Here is a 21,171-nt window from a genome sequence, read left to right as displayed (position 1 = left end):
TCAAGAGTGCAAGCTCAGTTATCTAAAAATAGTTATTTTAAAACAATTATTTTAAAACTGTTTGAAGTTCAAGCTATGAGTTAGCATAAAAACGAAAACATCTTAATGTTTTCTAAACGGCCAGACCCAGCTCTGTTTCAGCCCCATTTTATTTCTAGTCATGGGCTTTGCATTCAAACTGACGTGAGTTCAGAGCCCACCCCTGACATACTTTATTAGCTGATTGACTTCGAGGAAACTACTTAACCTTCGTGATGACTCTCAGTTTATATATCTGTAAAATGGGGACAAACCTGGCTCGGCAGGGAGTTGGAAAAAATGTTAGAATGTATGCAAAGCATGTAGCAGTCTGCCTTGCCTGTAGTAGGCATTCAATAAATAGTAATTATTATTTGCAAAGATTTGTTTTATATAAGGGAGATCATAAATATAACTTCTCACCCAGTCACTGACAAGGGTTCTTACTGTGTAACTCGAGCTGTAGCTGGAGACGTTTGTTGATTACTTCAGAGAAAATTCAACATTTTCCGTGGTTTGTATTGAATAGAATCAAAGGAGCCTTTTAATGCTCCTTCTGCAGAATCTCTAAAGCTTCTTTTGTCAGAAGGTTCTAAGAAAAGCCTCAATTTGTTAATTAAAGATAAATTGTTTTTTCTAGGATACAAGGAGAAAAAGGAAATCTTATAGGAATATATCATGGCCCACAAATTAAAATTAAAATGTGTAGCCCTTGGGAATTCCCTGGCGGTCCAGTAGTTAGGACTCCATGATTCCACTGCTGGGGGCCCGGGTTCCATCCCTGGTGGGGCAAGTAAGATCCTGCAAGCCACGTGGCGCGCCCCGGGGCAGGGGGTGGGGGGGTGGGGCGGGGGGCGTGTAGCTCATGCCTAGTAATGACCTTAAACTTAGAGCCCTGCTTTGCCAATGTCATTTCTTTTCAAAATGCAGTTTTGTAATAGCCTAGGCATTATTCTCGGAATGGGGCATGGTAAATTTAAAAGAATAAAACACAAGTCCCTTACTTCACGTTTCTTACAATTTAGCGCCTGTAAGTAACTCTAACACGCTCTGTCATGATCTGGTGCCAAAGACCGATGATTAATTCTGACTAATGGGCTCTGAGAAATCTTACCGAAGGTGAGGATATTTATTTGAACATAGAAATAGACAAACCAACTGTAAAGACATTTTGGGGGCAACTAGAGAAATTTACAGACCAGATATGAAATGATATTAAAGGGAGTACTGTTGATTTTTTCAGGTGTGATAATGGTATTATGGTTTTTTTTTTAAAAAACACATTTATAAAGAGATTATATGTGGAAATAATTAAGAAATATCATTATGTTTGGGATTTACCTGAAAATACTTGTTTTTCAGTAGAAAATGAAGCAAATTTAGCAAAATACTAATTATTCAATCTAGGTGACAGATATGTGGGAGTTTGTTATATTATTGTGTGTGAAAATGTTCAGAATAAAATGATTAAAAAATTTATAAATTGTATATATACAATTGTATATATTCAACTGAGTCAATTTGAAGATCTAATTGGCTTCATTCCATGTTTCATGAACTAGCAGGGTGCTCCAAGGGGTAGTACAAACAGAAAGCTTTTATAAAGGGAGGAGGGTGGGGCAAGAAGTAGTAGCAAAAGAAAATGCTCGTTTCAAGCCAGACTGTCTTCTTTTGGGGGCCAGAATGGGGTGGGAGGAGGGGGTGGGTGGGAAGGAACCAGAGGGGTCTTTATCATGCAGATTACCTCGCTACTGTTGATCAGGAAATTTTAGACTGGCTGTTCTAAAGCTCACAATGAGAACTAGACCCTGAAAGCCATACTTTCCCCCTTTCGGTTAATGCCCAGGTTTACTGAGCTTGTGTTTAGTCTTTCCCAGAATGACTAACTAGCAGGCACAGTTCTCACCCTTCAAATCTTGGCAGTGCCCCAAAGGAACCCACTCAGGATACTCACCAGCATTACCCTCTGTGGCTGCTCCAAAGCCCAAAATCCCTTGGGGGAGCTTCTCCTCCCCACCCCAATTGCCAGAAACTTCCAGAACCTTCTCTAGCTGCTGCAACCCGGGCTTGCAGGAGCATGGAACCACAGCTACTTGGTTCCCACGTTAGGAATTTAAACTTAGATTTTAATCAGCCCAGCTCAGGCTTTATAAGAAAAATAGAATATCCTTTCATTAAATATTTTGTGTTGGAATTCTTTCTGCCCACCCTTCAGTGGCTGCCTAGTTACCAGGTTTAGCAAATATGGATTTGCTAAATTCCAGATGGTCTGGGAGTGTACTATTGATACATTGTTTAATGCTGTAATGTGGCTCAGAAAGGAGTTTGAGCTTAATGTAAAGCTGTTCACACTTCCCAGGTATAATACTTAGAAGCTGAAGTGTTTTCTCACCGATTACGAACACAGCTTTTGGAAATTTCCCAGAGCCATCCTCTAATCACACTGAAGTTGAGTCAAAAGAAATCCTTGATCTGACTTCATCATTTACTGATTTATTTCAATGAGAGAAGAAACATGGTTTTTGTCCTCAGGAGGCTTCCAAAGTTCTGTTGCAAAGTTACAGTTTAAAAAGACATTTTCAAATAAAAACTCAGCCTCTAACCAAAGTGTGGGTACTAAATTTCCTGGCTGACCCCTAGAAACTTTCTCTAGGAAAAAACAAGGAGCATACAGCTAGAATCTGAGTTAAGGGGTTCAGGCCTAGGGATGGCAAAGGCCTAATGGCTGCCTTTTCCTCTGAAATCAATAATGGACAGAACATGAATGAAAATATTCAGAATTCTAAAAAAGTTTCTAGGTATTTTCCCTACTACTCAAAAGCAAGAGTCAGGTTGTTAGAATAATTTTAACTGGATTACATTTTATACCTATAAATAAGACAGGCCTTTCCCTTAATTGTTCCCCAATAGTGAGGTTTTGCTTGATAAGAGTACTGGCTCCCGTCAGATATAGAAAACTTTCCAACTGCTTGACATTTATGACTTCATATAGTTCACGCACCATGTCCTGACTGTACCTATACTTCCTCTGAAGCTCGTCTCCTGTGTTTAATTCACACTGCATGATTTGTTGGAGGTCTCCGCTCCCAGCTGCCCTATCAGTGCCATGTCTGTCTCCTTCACGAACACTCCTGCACCCTGTATGGCACCTTGAGAGTGAAGAAAGGCTCAGTAAGATGCTTACCAGATACTGTTAGGTGAGAAAAACAAGAGCTACACAGTACCATGCTTTTGGTTTTGAAAAGTTATCTATACATGTGTAAGGGACTGGAAAGTTAAATACCCACATGTTTTCTTCATGTTTATCTACATTTTCTAGCATTATTACTCTTTTAATAAAGGAAAATAAAAACTTATACATAACCTATCTCCTTAAAAAATACTCACAATTACAAAAGGAAAACTAGCAGCTATACAGTGGAGAAGATGGACAAGATCATAAACAAGTGATCAAAATTAACATCACCAATAATGTGCAGACGTCACGTGCCTCCAGCTGTGATCTGAGGACATGACAGCACATACATATGCTCCACTGGTGATGCATAACCTGAACCTATCATGATGCACATCAGACAAACACTAATTAGGAACCAACTGTTCTATAAAATACTTAGTCTGTACGCTTCAAAAGTGTCAAGGTCAAGAAAGACTGAGGAACTGTTTCAGATTAAAAAAGGCAAAGAGGCTAAAGAGACATGACAACTAAGTGCAGTGTATGCTCCTAAACTGGATCTTGTAATGGGAAAACAATTACTATTGGAAAAATGGATGAAATTCATTGTCAATAGATTAAAATGTTGTATCAATGTTAAATTTCTTGAATTTGGTACTGCACTGTGGTCATGTAAGAAAATAACCTCATTTATAAGAAATGTACACTGAAGTATTAAAGGGATAAAGGGGCATGATGTGTAAAATCTACTTTTAAATAGTTCAGAAAAATACTGTGGTGGGGAGGAGGGAGAGGGAGAGAGAGAAAGGAGACAAATGTAGGAAAATGTTAAAAATTGGAGAATCTGGGTTAAGAGTATATAAGAGTTCTTTGTATTATTCTTTTAACTTTTCTGTAAGTATGAAATCTTAGCTTATTAGGCACAAGCTTTTTTATTTATAGGAAATAACACACACAAAGTGTGAAGTTGCAAATTATAACGCACGTTCACGTTTAAGTTAATCCTTAAGCAGGTATGTAAAATAATTTTTAAATATCTTCTAAGTTAGAAAATCCTTGTTTCTGAAATAAGTTTTTATATAAAGTCAAATCCTTGTGACTTAAGGATGGTTTTACAGTCTTAAGTGATTCTAGAAAGTGCTCTTGTTTCACTGTGGTCGCTTCCAGTCCATTTTCTTGCAGAGCCAGTAAGGCGGCCTATAAGAGACAAACAATAGGAAATAATAAATATGCTTCATTGTTATTTTATAATATATGGTAATACTTTAAAATCTGAACACAAGAATCTCAGTCTCACTTCATAGAATTTCAATATTCATGATGCTAGAAACATTAAGCTAAAAAGTTAAAGTGATTAAAAGTCCTCTCAGTAGACCATCTTTTCTTCTACATTAAATTCTAGCCTTAAGTGGGTGGGGGGCTGGGGGGAAAGCAGACTGCAGAATAATATAGACATTGTGAGTGCATATATTTTAAAGACGAGATCAACTATACTCCGGTATAAAATAAAAATTTTTTAAATCAACTATAGGCCAATAAAAAAAAAAATTAAGTTACAAAAAGAGAGACTATATTCCTGACCTCAGAGTAGGAGTTTTTAAACAGGAAACAGCACTGATCATAAAGGAACAGATCAACACATACTAGATGACCCACCAATTCTCTTTGTATACGAAACAGACATACACACACACACGTATACCAAATTGTTCATAGCAGCATAATTCATAATAGCAAAAAAGTTGTAACACAAATGTTCAAAGATAAAATGCGTATATAAATGCAGCACATTCATATATTAGAATATCATAAGCAATGGAAATGAACTACTGCTACACACAAAACAACGGATGAACTTCACAGACATAATCTTGAGTTAAAGAAGCAGACAGAAAAGCATACCGTATGGGTTCCATCTATATAAAGTGCAAAAGCAGGCAAAACTAATCTCCCCAGTGCTGGAAGTCAGGAGAGTGGTTCTCTTTTGGGATAGAGTGGGAAGGCCCACGGGAAGCTTCTGGAGAGGTGGTTATACAAGTGTGTTCACTTTATGTTAATTCAGTGCACCATATCCTTCTGATCTGTGCATTTTTCTGAATGTTATGTTTAACACAAGCTTATAGAAAGGAAAAACCCAACAGTGGCTGCCTTTTTTGGCAGCCAACATAAAGACTAAATGCCTTAAAGTGACCTACAAGAACCTGTGTGATCTGGCCACTGTCCACTCCACCTCTTCAATAATGTCATTTCTCACCTCCAGTTGCTGCACATTTTATTCCTTCTGCCTCAAACACTCCGCTTCTCTCCCTTAGCCTAGCTAACTCTCTAATCATCCTTCCAGTTTCAATGTACACACACCCTCTCTCAGATAGCCTTCTCTGATGCCCCCAGGTCTGGACTGGTGTCCTTCCTAGGTACTCCCACAGCACCCTGAACTTCCCTGACTCACTACATGTTTTAATTCAGTATTACCTCTCTGCACCTCCCCCACTGCCCCATCAACCTGTAAGCTCTGAAGAGAAGGTAAGGGACCACAGTGGTCTTTTTCACCTCACATGGTACCTCCCTTTCAGTAAATACTGCCAAGTGAATGGAGTTCTGAAAAAATGTTTTGAACTATAGGTTTTCTTCATTAATTAACTTACTTCTTTGCAGAGGTTTCCAAGATCAGCTCCAGAGAAAAAACAGGTATCTGCTGCTACGTTTTCTAAGGAAATATCAGGCCCCATTGGCATGTTTTTTGTACAGACTTTCAGAATAGAAAGCCTGCCCTGGAACAAAATAAAAAATAATATGTTTATAACCTTACAACATTTATGTCTGATACAATGCTGTATTAAAACATTTCAAGTTAGAGTTTTCTATCATATTACAGAGAAAGTATATATATTTCAGAAACAATAAGAAAGAATCACTTCTTCTCAAGAAGTAAGAAAGTAAATGTGACATCATGATATATTTTAATATTTTTATGATTAATTTAAAAAACAACCAACCATAGATATAATCTTTAAGAGACTTGATGAATCTCTCTTTTGGGTACAAACAGTCCCATCAGACATGGTTCAAAAGCAAATACATAAATTATCAGACACAATTTAAAAATAAAATAGATATAATTTTTTTTCCATCCCTTCAAAATCTGGTAAAAGCCTAAGGAAGGAAAAAAATTCATTTTCTGTGTCTTTCACCACTCACTGCCAGTGGCTCTGGATGTGAAGGGCAACGGATTTACTGATTCTTTGGCTGTGGATACATTGTATAATCTCTGTAACCTCAGATTTCTCCACTGAAAAATAAGAATGCTGACCCAGATAACCTCCAAAACCCTTTTAACACTTTAGGATTCCTCCATTCTAGTTGCAAAATAATGTTGAGTAGACTCGATAAACTCAGTATTTTGAGTCTTCCACAAAAAGGAAATTACTACCTTGCTTTTAGGCTTATGTTTCTCTGAAAACAGGGCCAGAGAACCCAGCAAAAGCAGATGAAAATGATGATTTATGACGGGCCCAGATAAGGAAAAATGCGGAATTCAATATAGGACACATACCATGTACACCTACACCCAGTAAGGGATTCAATTCTGCCGTCTTCTTAGAGCTCAGACACTGATGTGTTGTTAGAAATGCACACAGAGTAAATGTGCACAATGATTACCTTTTCATCTGGAGGTGGAATATAAATAATCTTGTCTAATCTTCCAGGCCGTAACAAGGCATCATCTAACACGTCAGGTCTATTTGTTGCTGCAACAATCATGACATTGCTATTAAAAACTTCCTGAAACTCTAGCTGAGGGAAAACATACAACACAAAGTAATGTCAATAAGTTGTTAATTATTAAATGTATTTTTTTTTTAAATTACAAATCAGAAGGTCCATTTGTTTCTAAATAGAATTTCTTGGGACTAGAATACTTACATTTCCTTTCCAGACCACCTTCTTAATATCAAGGTACTCCAGAAACAAATTATCATCAAAGAGTTACTGTGTGTACCCAGTGAAGGGAGTGATCAATCCTGATGGGGCACCTCTCAGTGTGAGAACTGATGAAAAGCTTTACACCACAGCAGAGTACATCTATCTGTTGACCTAAATGCACCTGAGCCCCAGTGAATGATTACAACTTAAATGGACGACTTGAAAAGACAGAAGCATCTGACTAACACATGTATGGCTATGAAAAGTCTTGGCTCTCATGTTCTTGAAGAGGGAGATTTATTTTACCTCTTTGTTTTCTTTCCGAAGGCAGAAATATGACAATTAACATAAGCTGCATTTATATAAATCCTGAAGATAAGAAATATCTAAGAGCAACCAGAACAAGGCCTTACGCATGCTAAGCATTCAAAATTGTTGAACTTTATTATCAGAGCAGTTCTCCAGTGATGTGATCTCTCAAAGCAATGAGTTCCCTATATCTGCAAGTATTTTAGCAGAGGCTGGGTAAACACCAGTCAGAGGCTATACAAGGAAATCCTGCATGATGAGGAGATCTGATTAGAAAACCTGATGGGTCCCATCAAATTCTAGTGGCATATGTTCCTAAGGTGCTGTTAAGACTCTCTTTCCATGGAACAATTTAAAAAATGGGAAACAAGTAAGAACAAGAAAAAAATAAAAGAAAAAAAATTATCTGTCAGGAATTACTTAAGGATACCAAACTCTATCTGGAGAAGGCTCAGAAGAGAGGAAGAGGATTTCCAAGGTCACTTTAACTTTGTTATAACCAAGGAAACCCATTCCTTAAGAAAACTGAAAAATTTCAATTACTGATCATTATTTCCAATGATCAGTAACCCAAACATGGGTTATGTTTCATTTCACATAAACAATTTTAGAAAGGGATGAACACTAGTTTTTCAGGGTATAAAAATAAGAAGAAACTCCCTTCTCCACTAGCAATATGTAGTTATGTTTCTAATCTTAGGAAAAAATTCACATTCATATCGAAGATATTTTATTATAAAATTTGCCTCACCTTTCCCAGGTAAATCACTATTTTACCAGCTCTGTAAAAGTCCTAAGAGTCACACTGAAATTACATAATTCTATGAGATGAATCCAGCATAGGGAAAGCTAGTGCAGATGCATTCTACTTAATGCTGGCCTGGATTTTTGGTGTATTCTGGCTAATAAATACCTCTTCGTTTTTTTCCAGCTCCTTGTATTTACCATGTTGATCTGATTTACTTCCTCTTCTCTCTATAGTCTTCAATCCAACACCATCTAGTTCATTTAGGAGAACAGAAAGAACACGTTCTTGAACATTACATCCTGTTCTGCTGATTGATCGAGAGCCCAAGATTGAATCAATTTCATCCAAAAACACAATTGCTGGAGTATTTGCTCTTGCTTGTCGAAATACCTTTTGTTCGAAAAACGGAAATATTTAAAAGCTATACATCATGCCTTATTCATATGAATGTATGTTTTCTGCATTACTCTGTATTTATAATTTTTAAAATATAAAAAGAAGAGAAAGATTCTAATGTCTAAGAACTAGGGAATGAATAAATAAGGAATAACAGTATTATATGGGGGTTAAAATCATATTTTCAAAGAATATTTAATATTATTGAATTTTAAAAGTGATAATATTAAGTTAAAAAAAATCACAGATATATATTACCATCCACCCATTCCCTGCCCAAGGAAACTGAAAAGCAAAGGAAATTCACCAAAATGTTAACGGTAGGTAGAGGAATTATGGAGGATTTCTTATTTACACTTTTCTATATTTTCTAAATTTTCTATACACAATCAGGTATAACTTTCTTAATAGGAAAAAAAGCCAGTTATATTTTAAAAAATAAGGTTTATCCTTAAGGCATGAAACAAAAATTCAAAAGTAAACTTAACTGCATGAGGGAAAATAAAAAAACAAACCTGAGACAAGATATTTTCTGAATCGCCAACAAAAGGTGAAAAGAGATCAGCTCCGCTCACTGAAACAAAAGAGCAATGACAGCTCGTGGCCAGGGCCCTCACCAGGGTGGTTTTAGCACACCCAGGGGGACCATACAGGAGAACTCCCTTTGGCTCTGTCAGGCCCATCCTAACAAATTCCCGAGGGAATTTCAGAGGCCATTCAATGCTCTAAAAGTACACAAAAAGAGAGAGTTGTTTTAGTATAATGATGAACATCAAAAAATTCAGTAAATTCACGCGTTCCACAACCCTCAGGTACCTGCTATGAGCTGGAAATGTGGTCCGATCTCCACACAGCAGCCAGTGACCTTATGACCTAAGTGAGGTCACATCACTTGCTGCTTAAAATCTTTCCATGACTTCTCATCAGAATTAGAATAAAATCCAAATCCAAACTCCTAACTTACCACTGCTTACAAGGCCTCACATAACCCATCGCCCAAACACTCCAGTTTGTTCCCATCTCATGGCCTTTACCTGCTAGTCTCTCTCTGCCTGAACACTCCCTTAAGATCTTTGTGTGCTATCCCTCATCATACATGTCTCCACTCATATGTCATTTCCTTGGAGAGGTCTTCCCTAACCACTGTAGTTAAAGCAGATCCTCCTCCTCCTAGGCAGTCTACGCTGCTACCCATCTTCTACTTTTTTTTTTTTTTTTTTTTTTTTGCGGTATGTGGGCCTCTCACTGTTGTGGCCTCTCCCATTGCAGAGCACAGGCTCCGGACGCGCAGCCCCAGCGGCCATGGTTCACGGGCCCAGCCACTCCGTGGCATGCGGGATCCTCCCGGACCGGGGCACGAACCGGTATCCCCTGCATCGGCAGGCAGACTCTCAACCACTGCGCCACCAGGGAAGCCCCCATCTTCTACTTTTGAAGCACTTATTCATTTGCTGTCAGAAACTACTATTTTTCCATGTTGAGTTAGTCATTCTGCTCCTGCTAGAATGTAAGCGAAGTTCACCTCTAAATCCCCATCACCTAGAGTGACACCTTCACAAAGTAGGCACTCACAATAGTAAGTAAATCCTCACTACCTCTGAGGTAGATGGTTCTGTTATCATCATAACTTCACAGTTGCAGAAACTCGGGCTAAAAAAGTGAAGTAACCCGCCCAGATCTGATCTTACTGCTAGCGAGGCAGCAGAACTAAGACTAAACCCAGACAGTGTAGATCAAGAGCACAAACTCTTAACTACTGATATATTGCCTCTACAGAAAAGGACAGACAAGACCCCTGTACCTAGAAACTCCTATTTTAGTTGGGGAGACAGGCTTGTAAACTAACAAGCAGACCAGAGAAGGGCATTCCACAGACAAGGAACAATATATACAGAGACACATGAAAGCATCCAATTCATCTCCCAACAGTAAGCAGGAACAGAGGGGAGGATGAGGGAGGCGAGACGAGATAGAGCTGAAGTGGAAGTAGGATTCAGATCACATTGGGCCTTGACAGTTTTAGTCAACAATGAGGAAGCAGTATAGAGAATGGATAGAAGGAAATGAAACTAGAGGGAGGCAGACCACTTAGCAGTCTCTTGCAAGGATTCAGACTACAAAAATAATAAGGCTTGATGTGTCACAGGCAGCAGAGGTGGTATGGGAGGGATGTATATGAAACATAAAATGTAACTGTATTTTACGCAGGGGAAATCCAGAGGGGAAGTTACGTGATGTATGACATGACTCCATGCATTCAGAAGACAGGTTTCTGAGTGAGGGGATGGGGTGACTGGCTGCATTCACTGAGGGAGGGAATCCAGGTGTAGAGGTGGAATTGATTAGCTGAACTTTGGACATGCTGAGTTTGAGATCCCTGGAAGTTATCCAGTAGGCAGGCATTTAAGTAGTTCTAATGATCAAAAGAACTATCTGCGCTGGATATAAAGATTTCTGAGTTAGCATTTTTCAGGGGACAGCTGAGGCCTGGGACATTGAGGAGATCAAAGGCTCACTCAGAAAATGCAAAAAGAAAACTCTCAGGAGCTTGGAGAACTAACATTTAAGGTAGGGGAGACGAGTGCTCAGAAAGGCAGGAAAGCTTAATATTCAGAGCTAAAGAAACAGTGTTTCTAACAGGAAGGTGTTACTCATCTCCCACATGTATTTTGTGAAGATTAAATGAGACAAAGCATGTAAAAAATTAGGGGGACTTCCGTGGTGGCGCAGTGGATAGGAGTCTGCCTGCCAATGCAGGTTCGATCCCTGGTCAGGGAAGATCCCACATGCTGCAGAGCAACTAGGCCCATGAGCCACAACTACTGAGCCTGCACTCTAGAGCCCGCAAGCCACTACTACTGAGCCCGTGTGCCACAACTGCTGAGGCCCACATGCCTGGAGCCTGTGCACCACAACGAGAGGCCACCGCAGTGAGAAGCCTGCATACCGCAACGAAGAGTGGCCCCCACTCGCTGCAACGAGAGAAAGCCCACATGCAGCAACGAAGTCCCAACGCAGCCAAAAATAAATAAATAATTAGGGCATATTATAAACGTGCTTATCCATGGACACAAGGATTCCAGGGTTCACTGTAGATATAGCTTCCAGTTAAGACAAATAAATTATAATTGATACTTATAAATCAGTCTTGTGTGTGTGCAATTAGAGAAACCTACTTCCTTATGGCAGGATCACCCAAAGGGGTATTGGCAAAATCAACTGCTGAACCTGCAATGCAGGTAAGAAGGGCTGAAGAGCTGTGTCCCTCAACAGCCACTGTGAGAACCAGTATCAAGTAGCCACTCAGGCCATACTGACTGTTTATTATAATTTTGTGTTTTTACCAGTCCCAGGGCAAACTCAGGACTATGAACAAAGAATCTGTATTTGTATAGCCCATGAACTAATAAGAATCGTTTTTACATTTCCAAATGCTCAATAAATAAATAAATAATTCAGGGCTTCCCTGGTGGTGCAGTGGTTGAGAATCTACCTGCCAATGCAGGGGACATGGGTTCGAGCCCTGGTCTGGGAAGATCCCACATGCCACGGAGCAGCTGGGCCCGTGAGCCACAACTACTGAGCCTGCGCGTCTGGAGCCTGTGCTCCGCAACGAGAGGCCGCAACAGTAAGAGGCCCGCGCACCGCAATGAAGAGTGGCCCCCGCTCGCCCCAACTAGAGAAAGCCCTCACACAGAAACGAAGACCCAACACAGCCAAAAATAAATAAATAAAATTTTTTAAAAAATTCAAAAGAATACTGTTTTGTGACGTGAAAATTATATGACTTCGGTGTCCATAAATAAAGTTCCATCAGAACACAGATACTCATTGTATACTGTCTATGACTGTTTTCGTGCTACAATGGCAGGGTTGAGTGGTTGCAACAGAGACCACAAAGCCTAAAATATTTACTCTGGCCCTCTACAGAAAAGAGTTTACTAATCCCGGTCTAAATTATAAACTCTTTAGAGCAAAAGGAAATGCTTTTTGCTCTAAATTAAAAACTCTTTAGAGCAAAAAGCAAACAAAAAGAGGGTGAGGCAGGAAAGTATGAAAAATAATATTTGATGCCTATAGAGTCCGGTTAAATAAGGATTGAAAATCGACCATTAGATCTAGATGTTAGGATCGCATTAGTGATGACGGCAAGAAGTTTCAGTGTAGCTTGTTTTCACCATAAAGCATTACACTTAGACTGTTATATTCTACTGGCTTAAGCAGATTCTCTATCTCACCTGTTTTAACTTCAGTTTTACATCTTCAAGGCCACCAATCTGCTCCCAGCCAACAGGCTTGATGTCCATCAGTCCAATGACACTTCGAAATGATGAGGGCTGGATCTTTTTAAAAGCTTCAAGGAAGTCTGTTTCATCAATCATTGGATTGTCCTGGTTCTGAAGAAATCCACCCCAAAAAGCAAAATCAAACCAAAAATCAGGTGGGCCTTTTTTGTGGTACACAAACACAATTACTTTTTAATTGTAAATCCTCTTTTGAATTTATACATCTATTTTGTTATCACTATAAAGAAATTTGTAACACATGGTATAAAAAAATTAAATGTCCCCCCCTCAACTCCACCAATATTCATCCCCAGAGAATGTCAACAGTTTCCTGTGTATTCTTCCAGTATGTTTTATGACATACGTATATGCTTTCAAAAAGATACACAAATGTGACCATACCATACATATTAATTTGTACTTTTTCATTTATCTTAGAAATCTTTTCATGTCAACTAATACATCTCTACCTCATTCTTTTTTTTTTTTTTTTTCCTGTACGCGGGCCTCTCACTGTTGTGGGCTCTCCCGCTGCAGAGCACAGGCTCCGGACGCACAGGCTCAGCGGCCATGGCTCACGGGCCCAGCCTCTCCGCGGCATGTGGGATCTTCCCGGACCGGGGCACGAACCCATGTCTCCTGCATTGGCAGGCAGACTCCCAACCACTGCGCCACCAGGGAAGCCCTCTACCTCATTCTTTTTGACAACTGCATATTGTATGAGTATTTTAACGACATCCTTCTGTTGAACGTAGGTTGTTTCCAGTCTTTTGTTATTAAAAACAAAGCAGCAACTGAAAGTCCTTGTGCACATGCTCAAGTATTTTATATAATAATTTCCTCAAAGTAGAATTATTGTGCTTAAGAGTATGTACACTTACAATTTTCACAGCTACTACTAAACTGTCCTCAAAGCTGCACCAATATATGAAGCTGTTCTCCCCACACCTCTCCAACAATGGACATTACCAAACCTTAAATTTCGGCCAGTATGAGAGAGGAAATGGTGCTCACTATTGTGTTAATTAAATTTCTTTAATCAAGAGTGAGGTAGAGGAAAATAATGGAATTAGAAAATCAATTTTGCAACCATCACAGTAAAGGCTGTTTAGGGCAAGAATCAATGGATGCTAATCTAGAGGAGGGAAAGTTTGATGAGGAACAGTATGTCTGCATTGTCTCAGAGCATTTCCTCACAGATTTCTTATTAGTTGCAAAGGGAAAAATAGCAGCTATACAGTAAATAAACTGGACAAAACCTTGATTGATTGATCACATCAGTCACCATTAGGGACATCACCAATGAGGGGCAGGTGGACATATTGTGCCTTCACATGTGACATCATAAGAAGGACACACTATCACTTATGTAGTATCCCCAATGGGAATGCATAACCTGAATCTGACTATGAAGAAACAGACAAACCCAAACTGACAGAAGTTCTATAAAATCACTGACCTGCATCCTTGAAAAATGTCAATGTCAAATGTCGCACACACACCAAAAAAGTGCTAAGGAAGCGTTCAAGATAAAAAGAAACAAAAAACTAAACACAATACATTATCCTGGACTAGATCCTGTACTGGAGGAAAAGAATGCTACAAAAATGGATACAGTTAGCAAAATTAGAATAGGAACTATAAATCTGACAACAATTTTGATCAATGTTAAATTTCCTGAATATAATGAGATTATACATACTTTTTCATAGGAAATGGACATTAAAATATTAAGGGATAATGGGTTAAGATGCATGCAACCCCTTCTCAAATGATTCAGAAAAAAACAATGTGTATACCTAGGCAGTTGACCCTTGAACAACATGGGAGTTAATCCTCGTTTAAGTAGAGGTGGCCCCCCATATCTACCGTTCCCCACGTCTGTGTGGATTCAACCAACTCCAGACCGTGCAGTACTTATAGTATTTACTATTGAAAAATATCCATGTATAAGTGGACTGGTGCAGTTCAAACCTGTGTTGTTCAAAGGTCAGCTGTACAGAGAGAAGAAGAGAAAAGAGAGAATGATAAAGCTAATTTGGCAAAATGTTAAAAACTGGTGAATTTGGATAAAGGATTTAGCAGGAGTTCTCTATCTCAGAACTCTCCCCGAAGTTTTAATTACTTCAAAATAATAAGTTTTTAAAAAAGAAAAAGAACCAAAAGATTAATTTTTAAAGGAAGTTGAGGATTTTTCATGTGTATAAGCCATTTGTAATCCTTTTACTGTCAACTACCAGTTCATATCTTGCTACCCATTTTCTCTTGGATAGTTGGTCTTTTCTTATTGCTTTGTGAGAGTTCTTTCTACACCAAGGAAATTGGGCTTTTGTCATGGGCTGAAAGTATTTTTCCCAGTCTGTCTCATGTCTTGCCTTTGCTTATAGTATTGTTTGTTTGTTTGTTTTGATTTTGAACTTGTCATCTTTCTTTTTTTTTTAAACAGTATTGTTTTGCCATTCTAAAATGGCCAAATCAGTAAATCATTTCCTTTCTGGCTGTTAAAAACTTATATTTCTATTTGTAATATCTGTATTATATTTAAGTATTTGTCCTCATACATCAAATTCTGAACATTCAGTTATCCCAAAATTCCCATTTTCAATAACAAACTATTTTATCCCACTTATGAAAGATTAAATAAGTGAATATGTATATGTGGAGCTTTTCTGAACAGTTTTCCTAAAAAATGTCAATAATTATAATCTCTGGGAGGTGAGATTTCAGACAATTTTTACTTTCTTTATAATTTTTATCTTGTTTAATTTCTCACAAATAATGCTATTAAATAGTTTTTTGAAATAGCGCTTTTTTTTTAACTAGTTAGCAGTATTAGATATTGGGTAACTGAATACGAATTAATTTTTAGGTAACACCAACTGACATTTGAAAATCCCATTTACACTTGCAGATTACTTGTGTATACACTATTCATTTGATTTTCATAATCCTTTCAGGCAGATAAAAATCCTTTCCCCTCTATGTGTATATGTGTGTGTGTTAAACTGTCTTTCTAACCCTTTAATAGGCATACTTGACAAAAAGATGAACAAACTGTGATGTGCCCTTGTCTGCCCTGGCACAGATAGAGGCAGCAGCAGCCCCTCAGCTGCCTGGGGAGGGAAAGAAGAAAAAGATGGAGCCAGTACCTTCCCAGAAGCCTCTGCCCCTTCTTCCTTTTTGCCTTTCTTTCTTCCACTTCCCCTGGTTGTTTATGAACTGAGCCATCACCTGTGGTAACTATGCCTGGGCAGGCCCCTCCTGAAGTAGCAGTGGGCTCCACCCTAGGACGGCTGCAGCTGGATGGTCCACCTAAGCCAACGTGCTTAAGGTCAAACCTGGAACTTCAAAGCAGAGGGAATTCTAAATGTAAACCTCCTTTCCCACACCGTGGTGTTCTTGTCCTCCCCTCAAGAGGCATATATCCTCAAATCTTCACACATGGGACTTGTCATTAAATCTTCAAGCAGCTTTGGTTCTAAACTGAAAAGATGAGGACTTACAAGTTCACATAACTCCTTCCCCACCTTTGGTGTAAGAGTAAAAATAAAGGAAAAGAAAATGAGGAAGGATATAAATGACCTAGGTAAAAAGGTTTTCAAAATTTAGGATGATAAATCATCCTTTTATAGCTTAAACAAACTCGAATTAGGTTTTAAAAAATTATAAGGTCAAAGAACAATTTTAAGGTTACAAGAGAATCCTCAGCATGCTGAAAATAATTTTTTTCGGAAGGGGTTTAGGGATTCAGGTTGACATTACATAAAAGTGAACAGATTTTCCAATCTATAGTGTTGAAAACTACTATATTTAAGATAATATCCTAACATTTTTAAGAAAAGCAGTCATGAATTAAGGATTTGAATGTCAAAGATGAATTTAAATAAAATCCTAAGCACCTAATCGTCTCCTGAGTTAGAAAAGCTTATTTTCCCTTCAAGATGCTTATTAACAACAAAGGGAAAAAATAGTATCTTGAAAATGGAGAAATCTCAGAGACACCACCTTATCCAAGAAATCAAAGTTAATTTCACCAGTAATAGGACAAAGATATATCATTTGCTACCGAACAGATGCAATGAGAAGAACACAGTATTATTTCTGTGATATTTCTGCCAAAAATGCAAAACCTGAATCAAATCATGAGAAAACATCAGTCAAACCCAAGCTTAGGAATATTCTATAGAATAACTGAACTGTACTTTTAAAAAATTAAAGTTGTAAAAGAAAGACTGAAGAATGTTTCTAGATTAAAGATTAAGCAGCCATGACAGCTAAATGCAAGGTGTAATCCTGGATTAAAAAATATATATTTTTTTCCTTTAAAAATTTTTGCTACAAAGGAAACTAGTGGGACAAATGGTGAGATTTGGTTAAGGTCTATATAGATTAGGTCGAAGTATCATGTCAGTGTTAATTTCCTCATCTTGATAATTGTACTGTGGTTTTAAAGTCCTTGTTTTTAGGAAATATACACTTAAATTTTCAGTGCTAAAGGGGCATCATGGCTGCATTTGAGAGTATGAGTATATATATATATATATATATATATATATATATATATATATATATATACACACACACACATAAACATTCATACACATTAAGAGAGTATGATAAAGCAAAAGTGATAAAATGTTACATTTGACGAATCTGTGTGAAGGATATACAAAAATTCTTTGTACTATTTTTGCAACTTTTCTCTAAGTCTGAAATAGATTCAAAATAAAACAAAAATTAAAAAGATATAGGTTTACTTCTTCTGGGGTTACACTGTCTTTTTCCTGACTGCTCTGGGCTTCAGCACTAAAGAGTTACTATGGGAGTGGGGGAAAACACTCTGGGCAAACCTGAAGAACTCAGCTCTCTGTCCCTACTTTCAGTCATATACTATTTCTATGGAGTTCAGTTGTAAAACTATATGTAAGAGGACTTCCCCGGTGGTGCAGGGGTTAAGAATGTGCCTGCCAATGCAGGGGACACGGGTTCGAGCCCTGGTCTGGGAAGATCTCACATGCTGTGGAGCAACTAAGCCCGTGTGCCACAACTACTGAGTCTGCATGCCACAACTACTGAGCCCGTGAGCCACAACTACTGAGCCCATGCTCCACAACTACTGAAGCCTGCACGCCTGGAGCCCACGCTCTGAAACAAGAGAAGCCACCACAGTGAGAACTCCGCGCACCGCAACGAAGAGTAGCCCCCGCTCACCGCAACTAGAGAAAGCTCGCGCGCAGCAACAAAGACCCAACGCAGCCAAAAATAAATAAATAAATAAATTTATTTTTAAAAAAAATATGTAAGAAACAGCTGTCGAAAGTATCAAAAGTTTGAAGAAAATGTACTTACCACTTTTTTAAATCTCCAAATTAACTTGTTATGTTAATAAAAGGGTTCACATAGAAGGTCATAAATCAATCCTTCTTACCTTCTCACAATGAAGCAGAGCGTGCATGGCAGCCTCCCTACAGAGTGCGGTCAGGTCTGCACCAACATAGCCAACCGTCATTTCTGCAAGGAGGCTCAAATCGACTTGACTGGAGATGGGCATCTTTGAGGTAATCACTTGTAGAATCGCCTTTCTTTGTCTAAGTGTGGGAGTTCCAATGACAATCTATGTGCAAAGCAAGGAAAGAAAAAGTTTACAGCTTAAAATATTATTTTTTTAATCCTCACAAACATGTATAATAATTTAGCGAACAAATTTGTAACTATTACTGCGTACTCTTAAGCATACCGTAGATTCTGAATACATGAAAATCTTTATCTTCCAGAGGAGTAACACTGGCTAGAAAGTTGCACAGTTAAAATTACATATGTCATTTAATAAGTTTTTGTTATTTTTGAGAACCTACCACGTTCTAGGAGCCAGTAAACTAGATAGTCTATGTCCCTGCTCTTATGGAGCTTATTCAGGACAGGTACTACATGGTGTGAGGAAGAAATCCACTCAAGTTCTAAACAGATTATGCTAAAGTGGGCAATTATCACCTGTCTCTTTAGAAACCTACCACAAAGTTCAAACATCATTTAAATAATCACTATTCAAACTATTTAGTAGAAATCAAGAATCAATTTAGGACTGAAGTTTATAAAATAGGACAGCTTTGAATATTCAACCTTCCTGGCAACTCAGGGAGCAATTGTGGGATAGGAGGCTGGCGTTCGAACAAGGAATGAATAAATCTAGAAGAGTTAAATGTCTGCTCTGATTTAGTCCTTCCCTGCCTTCCCCCTTATTTCAATACATTTGTTTCTTGAGGCTATCCTACTTTAAATTCTCCTTCCAGATTCGTAAGAGTGTAATATGCTTGTAGCAGTCCTAGTTCCCTTAAAAACTAACACTACTGATTATAGTACTCCTCATTCTCAGGACCTGCACAACTCATCCCAAACGGCCCCCTTGCTTCTCAGAACAATTTGACTCTGGAGGGGGAAAGGGTCCTGGCTCGCAGATCATTTGTGGACCAGAGAATGGGTTCTCTGCTTTACAGAGCCCCACTCCAGCTTCACTGACTTCCAAACCTAAGTGGCAAACGCCTCGGGGCAGCCAACCAGGGCCAGAAGAGGCCGGGGTTCCAGGGGGCAATGAGCTAGCTGGCTGAGCCTATTTACCTCTCGGTCGAATCTCCCAGGTCTACGCAGCGCTGGGTCTAGTGCGTCCGGCCGGTTGGTGGCTCCCACAACCACCACCTCCCGGCCCCCACTGATGCCGTCTAGCAGCGTCAACACCTGGGCCACCACGCGGCTCTCGGGGGCTTGGTGTGGGCCGCCCCGCCGGGGACACAGGGCGTCCACCTCGTCCAGGAAGAGAAGGGTGGGCCTGCGGCTGGCCAGCTCCTGCGCGCGCTGGAAGACCCGCCGCACGTTCTCCTCGGTCTCCCCGGGCCGGGAGCCCTGCAGCGTGGGGGCACTCACGGCCAGCAGCTCCGCGCCCGCCTTTCGGGCCACGGCCCGCACTAGCTGGGTCTTGCCCACTCCGGGGGGGCCAGCCAGGAGCACCCCGCGTGGCACTTCTAGCCCCAGCGAGGCCAAGGCGCGGGGGTAGCTGAGCGGCAAGTCGAGGAGCTCCCGCAGCGAGTCGGCCGCCTCGGAAAGGCCCCCCAGGGCCACCTCGGGCTGCGGCTCCTCTTCCGACGGAGGTAGCCCGCTCAGACTGATGTGGGTGCGAGGGGTGACCAGCCCGGCCGGATTCGGGTTGGGTGCCCCGCTGACGATGTGCAGGGCGGCCACCGGGCCGGGAGCGCCCGGAGGAGCGGCCACCACGTGGCCCAGAGAGACCGGACGGTTCCTCAGCAGCTCCTGCGCCGCCTCCAGCACCGCGGCTGGATTTGGGGCACCAGACACGCCCGCCAGCTCCCGCAACACCGGCCACACGGCGAGGAGCCGAAGGGGCGGGCAGGGCACTAACCGGAGTCGGCTCAGGTTCAGACTCCCCCGGGACCCCGGCGCCCCCACTGCCGCCCCCGGGCTCGCGCACTGCGGATCCAGTTGCACAAAGCCGTCCGCTCCATCCCGCCGCGGCCAGGCGGTGCAGAGGCAGGAGCCGCCGTCAGGCAGCGAGATCTCCACCGCCGAGCCCAGGTGCGCGCCTAAGGCGCGGAGGGCCGCCGGGCCCAGGCGACAGCGCTGGGTGCCCCGGTCCCTAGCGTCTACGGGTAGCAGCTTTAAGAGCGGCCCTTCTGGAAAGGGGCCTGAGTCCGGAGCCATTACTCACGGAAGACGCGAGGCCCAGGAAAGTGGGGTAAGAATTCCACCCGGGCCAGAAAGACTGGTACACAGAGCTCCGCTGCCGGAAGCACGTGATGCGCATGCGCCAGGGATCAGTTGCAGTTCCCTTACAGGAGGCAGAAAGGACCAATCGGAAAGTTAGACGAAGTTAGACGAAGTTAAACGCTCGGACTCTCGGGGCTAGTTTGTTGTGGTGCTGGGTTTGATGAACTCCAGTCGTCCTTTCCATAGCTTTACGAACAAGGCCTTAGTCACGGGTGTCTGGGAGGCAGCGTAAGCTACCTTTACTAGGTCATTAAGCATGTACCTTGGTGGTTTGGGGAGTCGCCACATAGCACTCTCTTTCCCTGGCTCCCGGACTCGAGCATCACCATCTGCGCTTTTGGAGCCTAGAGATTTTGCTATTTTGTGAAAAAACCTCGACAGTCCTCAGGGGCACAGTATTTTGCCTTTTTTTTTTTTTTTTTTTTTTCCGTACGCGGGCCTCTCACCGTTGCGGCCTCTCCCGCTGCAGAGCAACAGGCTCCGGACGCGCAGGCTCAGCGGCCACGGCCCACGGGCGCAGCCGCTCCGCGGCATGTGGG

At 40.8% G+C, this 21,171-nt stretch overlaps 1 protein-coding gene across 2 annotated transcripts; it reads right to left on the bottom strand.

Annotated features, from left to right (window-relative positions):
* Nucleotides 1–4,036: 4,036 nt before the first annotated feature.
* Nucleotides 4,037–20,636, bottom strand: AFG2B (AFG2 AAA ATPase homolog B). Of its 2 annotated transcripts, none has more exons than XM_065872084.1 (8): nucleotides 19,472–20,636; nucleotides 18,285–18,470; nucleotides 12,809–12,967; nucleotides 9,086–9,295; nucleotides 8,340–8,564; nucleotides 6,854–6,988; nucleotides 5,839–5,964; nucleotides 4,037–4,390 (listed from the first exon to the last, which is right to left on the bottom strand). In XM_065872084.1, the coding sequence occupies exons 1-8, from the start codon at nucleotides 20,564–20,566 to the stop codon at nucleotides 4,223–4,225; spliced, it is 2,304 nt and encodes a 767-aa protein (XP_065728156.1). In that variant the 5' UTR covers nucleotides 20,567–20,636; the 3' UTR covers nucleotides 4,037–4,222. The 2 variants fall into 2 exon arrangements, with proteins under 2 accessions (XP_065728156.1, XP_065728157.1); XM_065872085.1 differs by having other exon boundaries at nucleotides 4,223–4,390; nucleotides 6,854–6,984; nucleotides 8,372–8,564; nucleotides 19,472–20,566.
* Between the last annotated feature and the right edge of the window lie 535 nt (nucleotides 20,637–21,171).

Source organism: Phocoena phocoena, chromosome 2 (genome assembly GCF_963924675.1).
Source record: "Phocoena phocoena chromosome 2, mPhoPho1.1, whole genome shotgun sequence".
Taxonomy (NCBI): Eukaryota; Metazoa; Chordata; class Mammalia; order Artiodactyla; family Phocoenidae; genus Phocoena; species Phocoena phocoena.
This window is presented reverse-complemented; position numbering and strand designations above follow the sequence as displayed.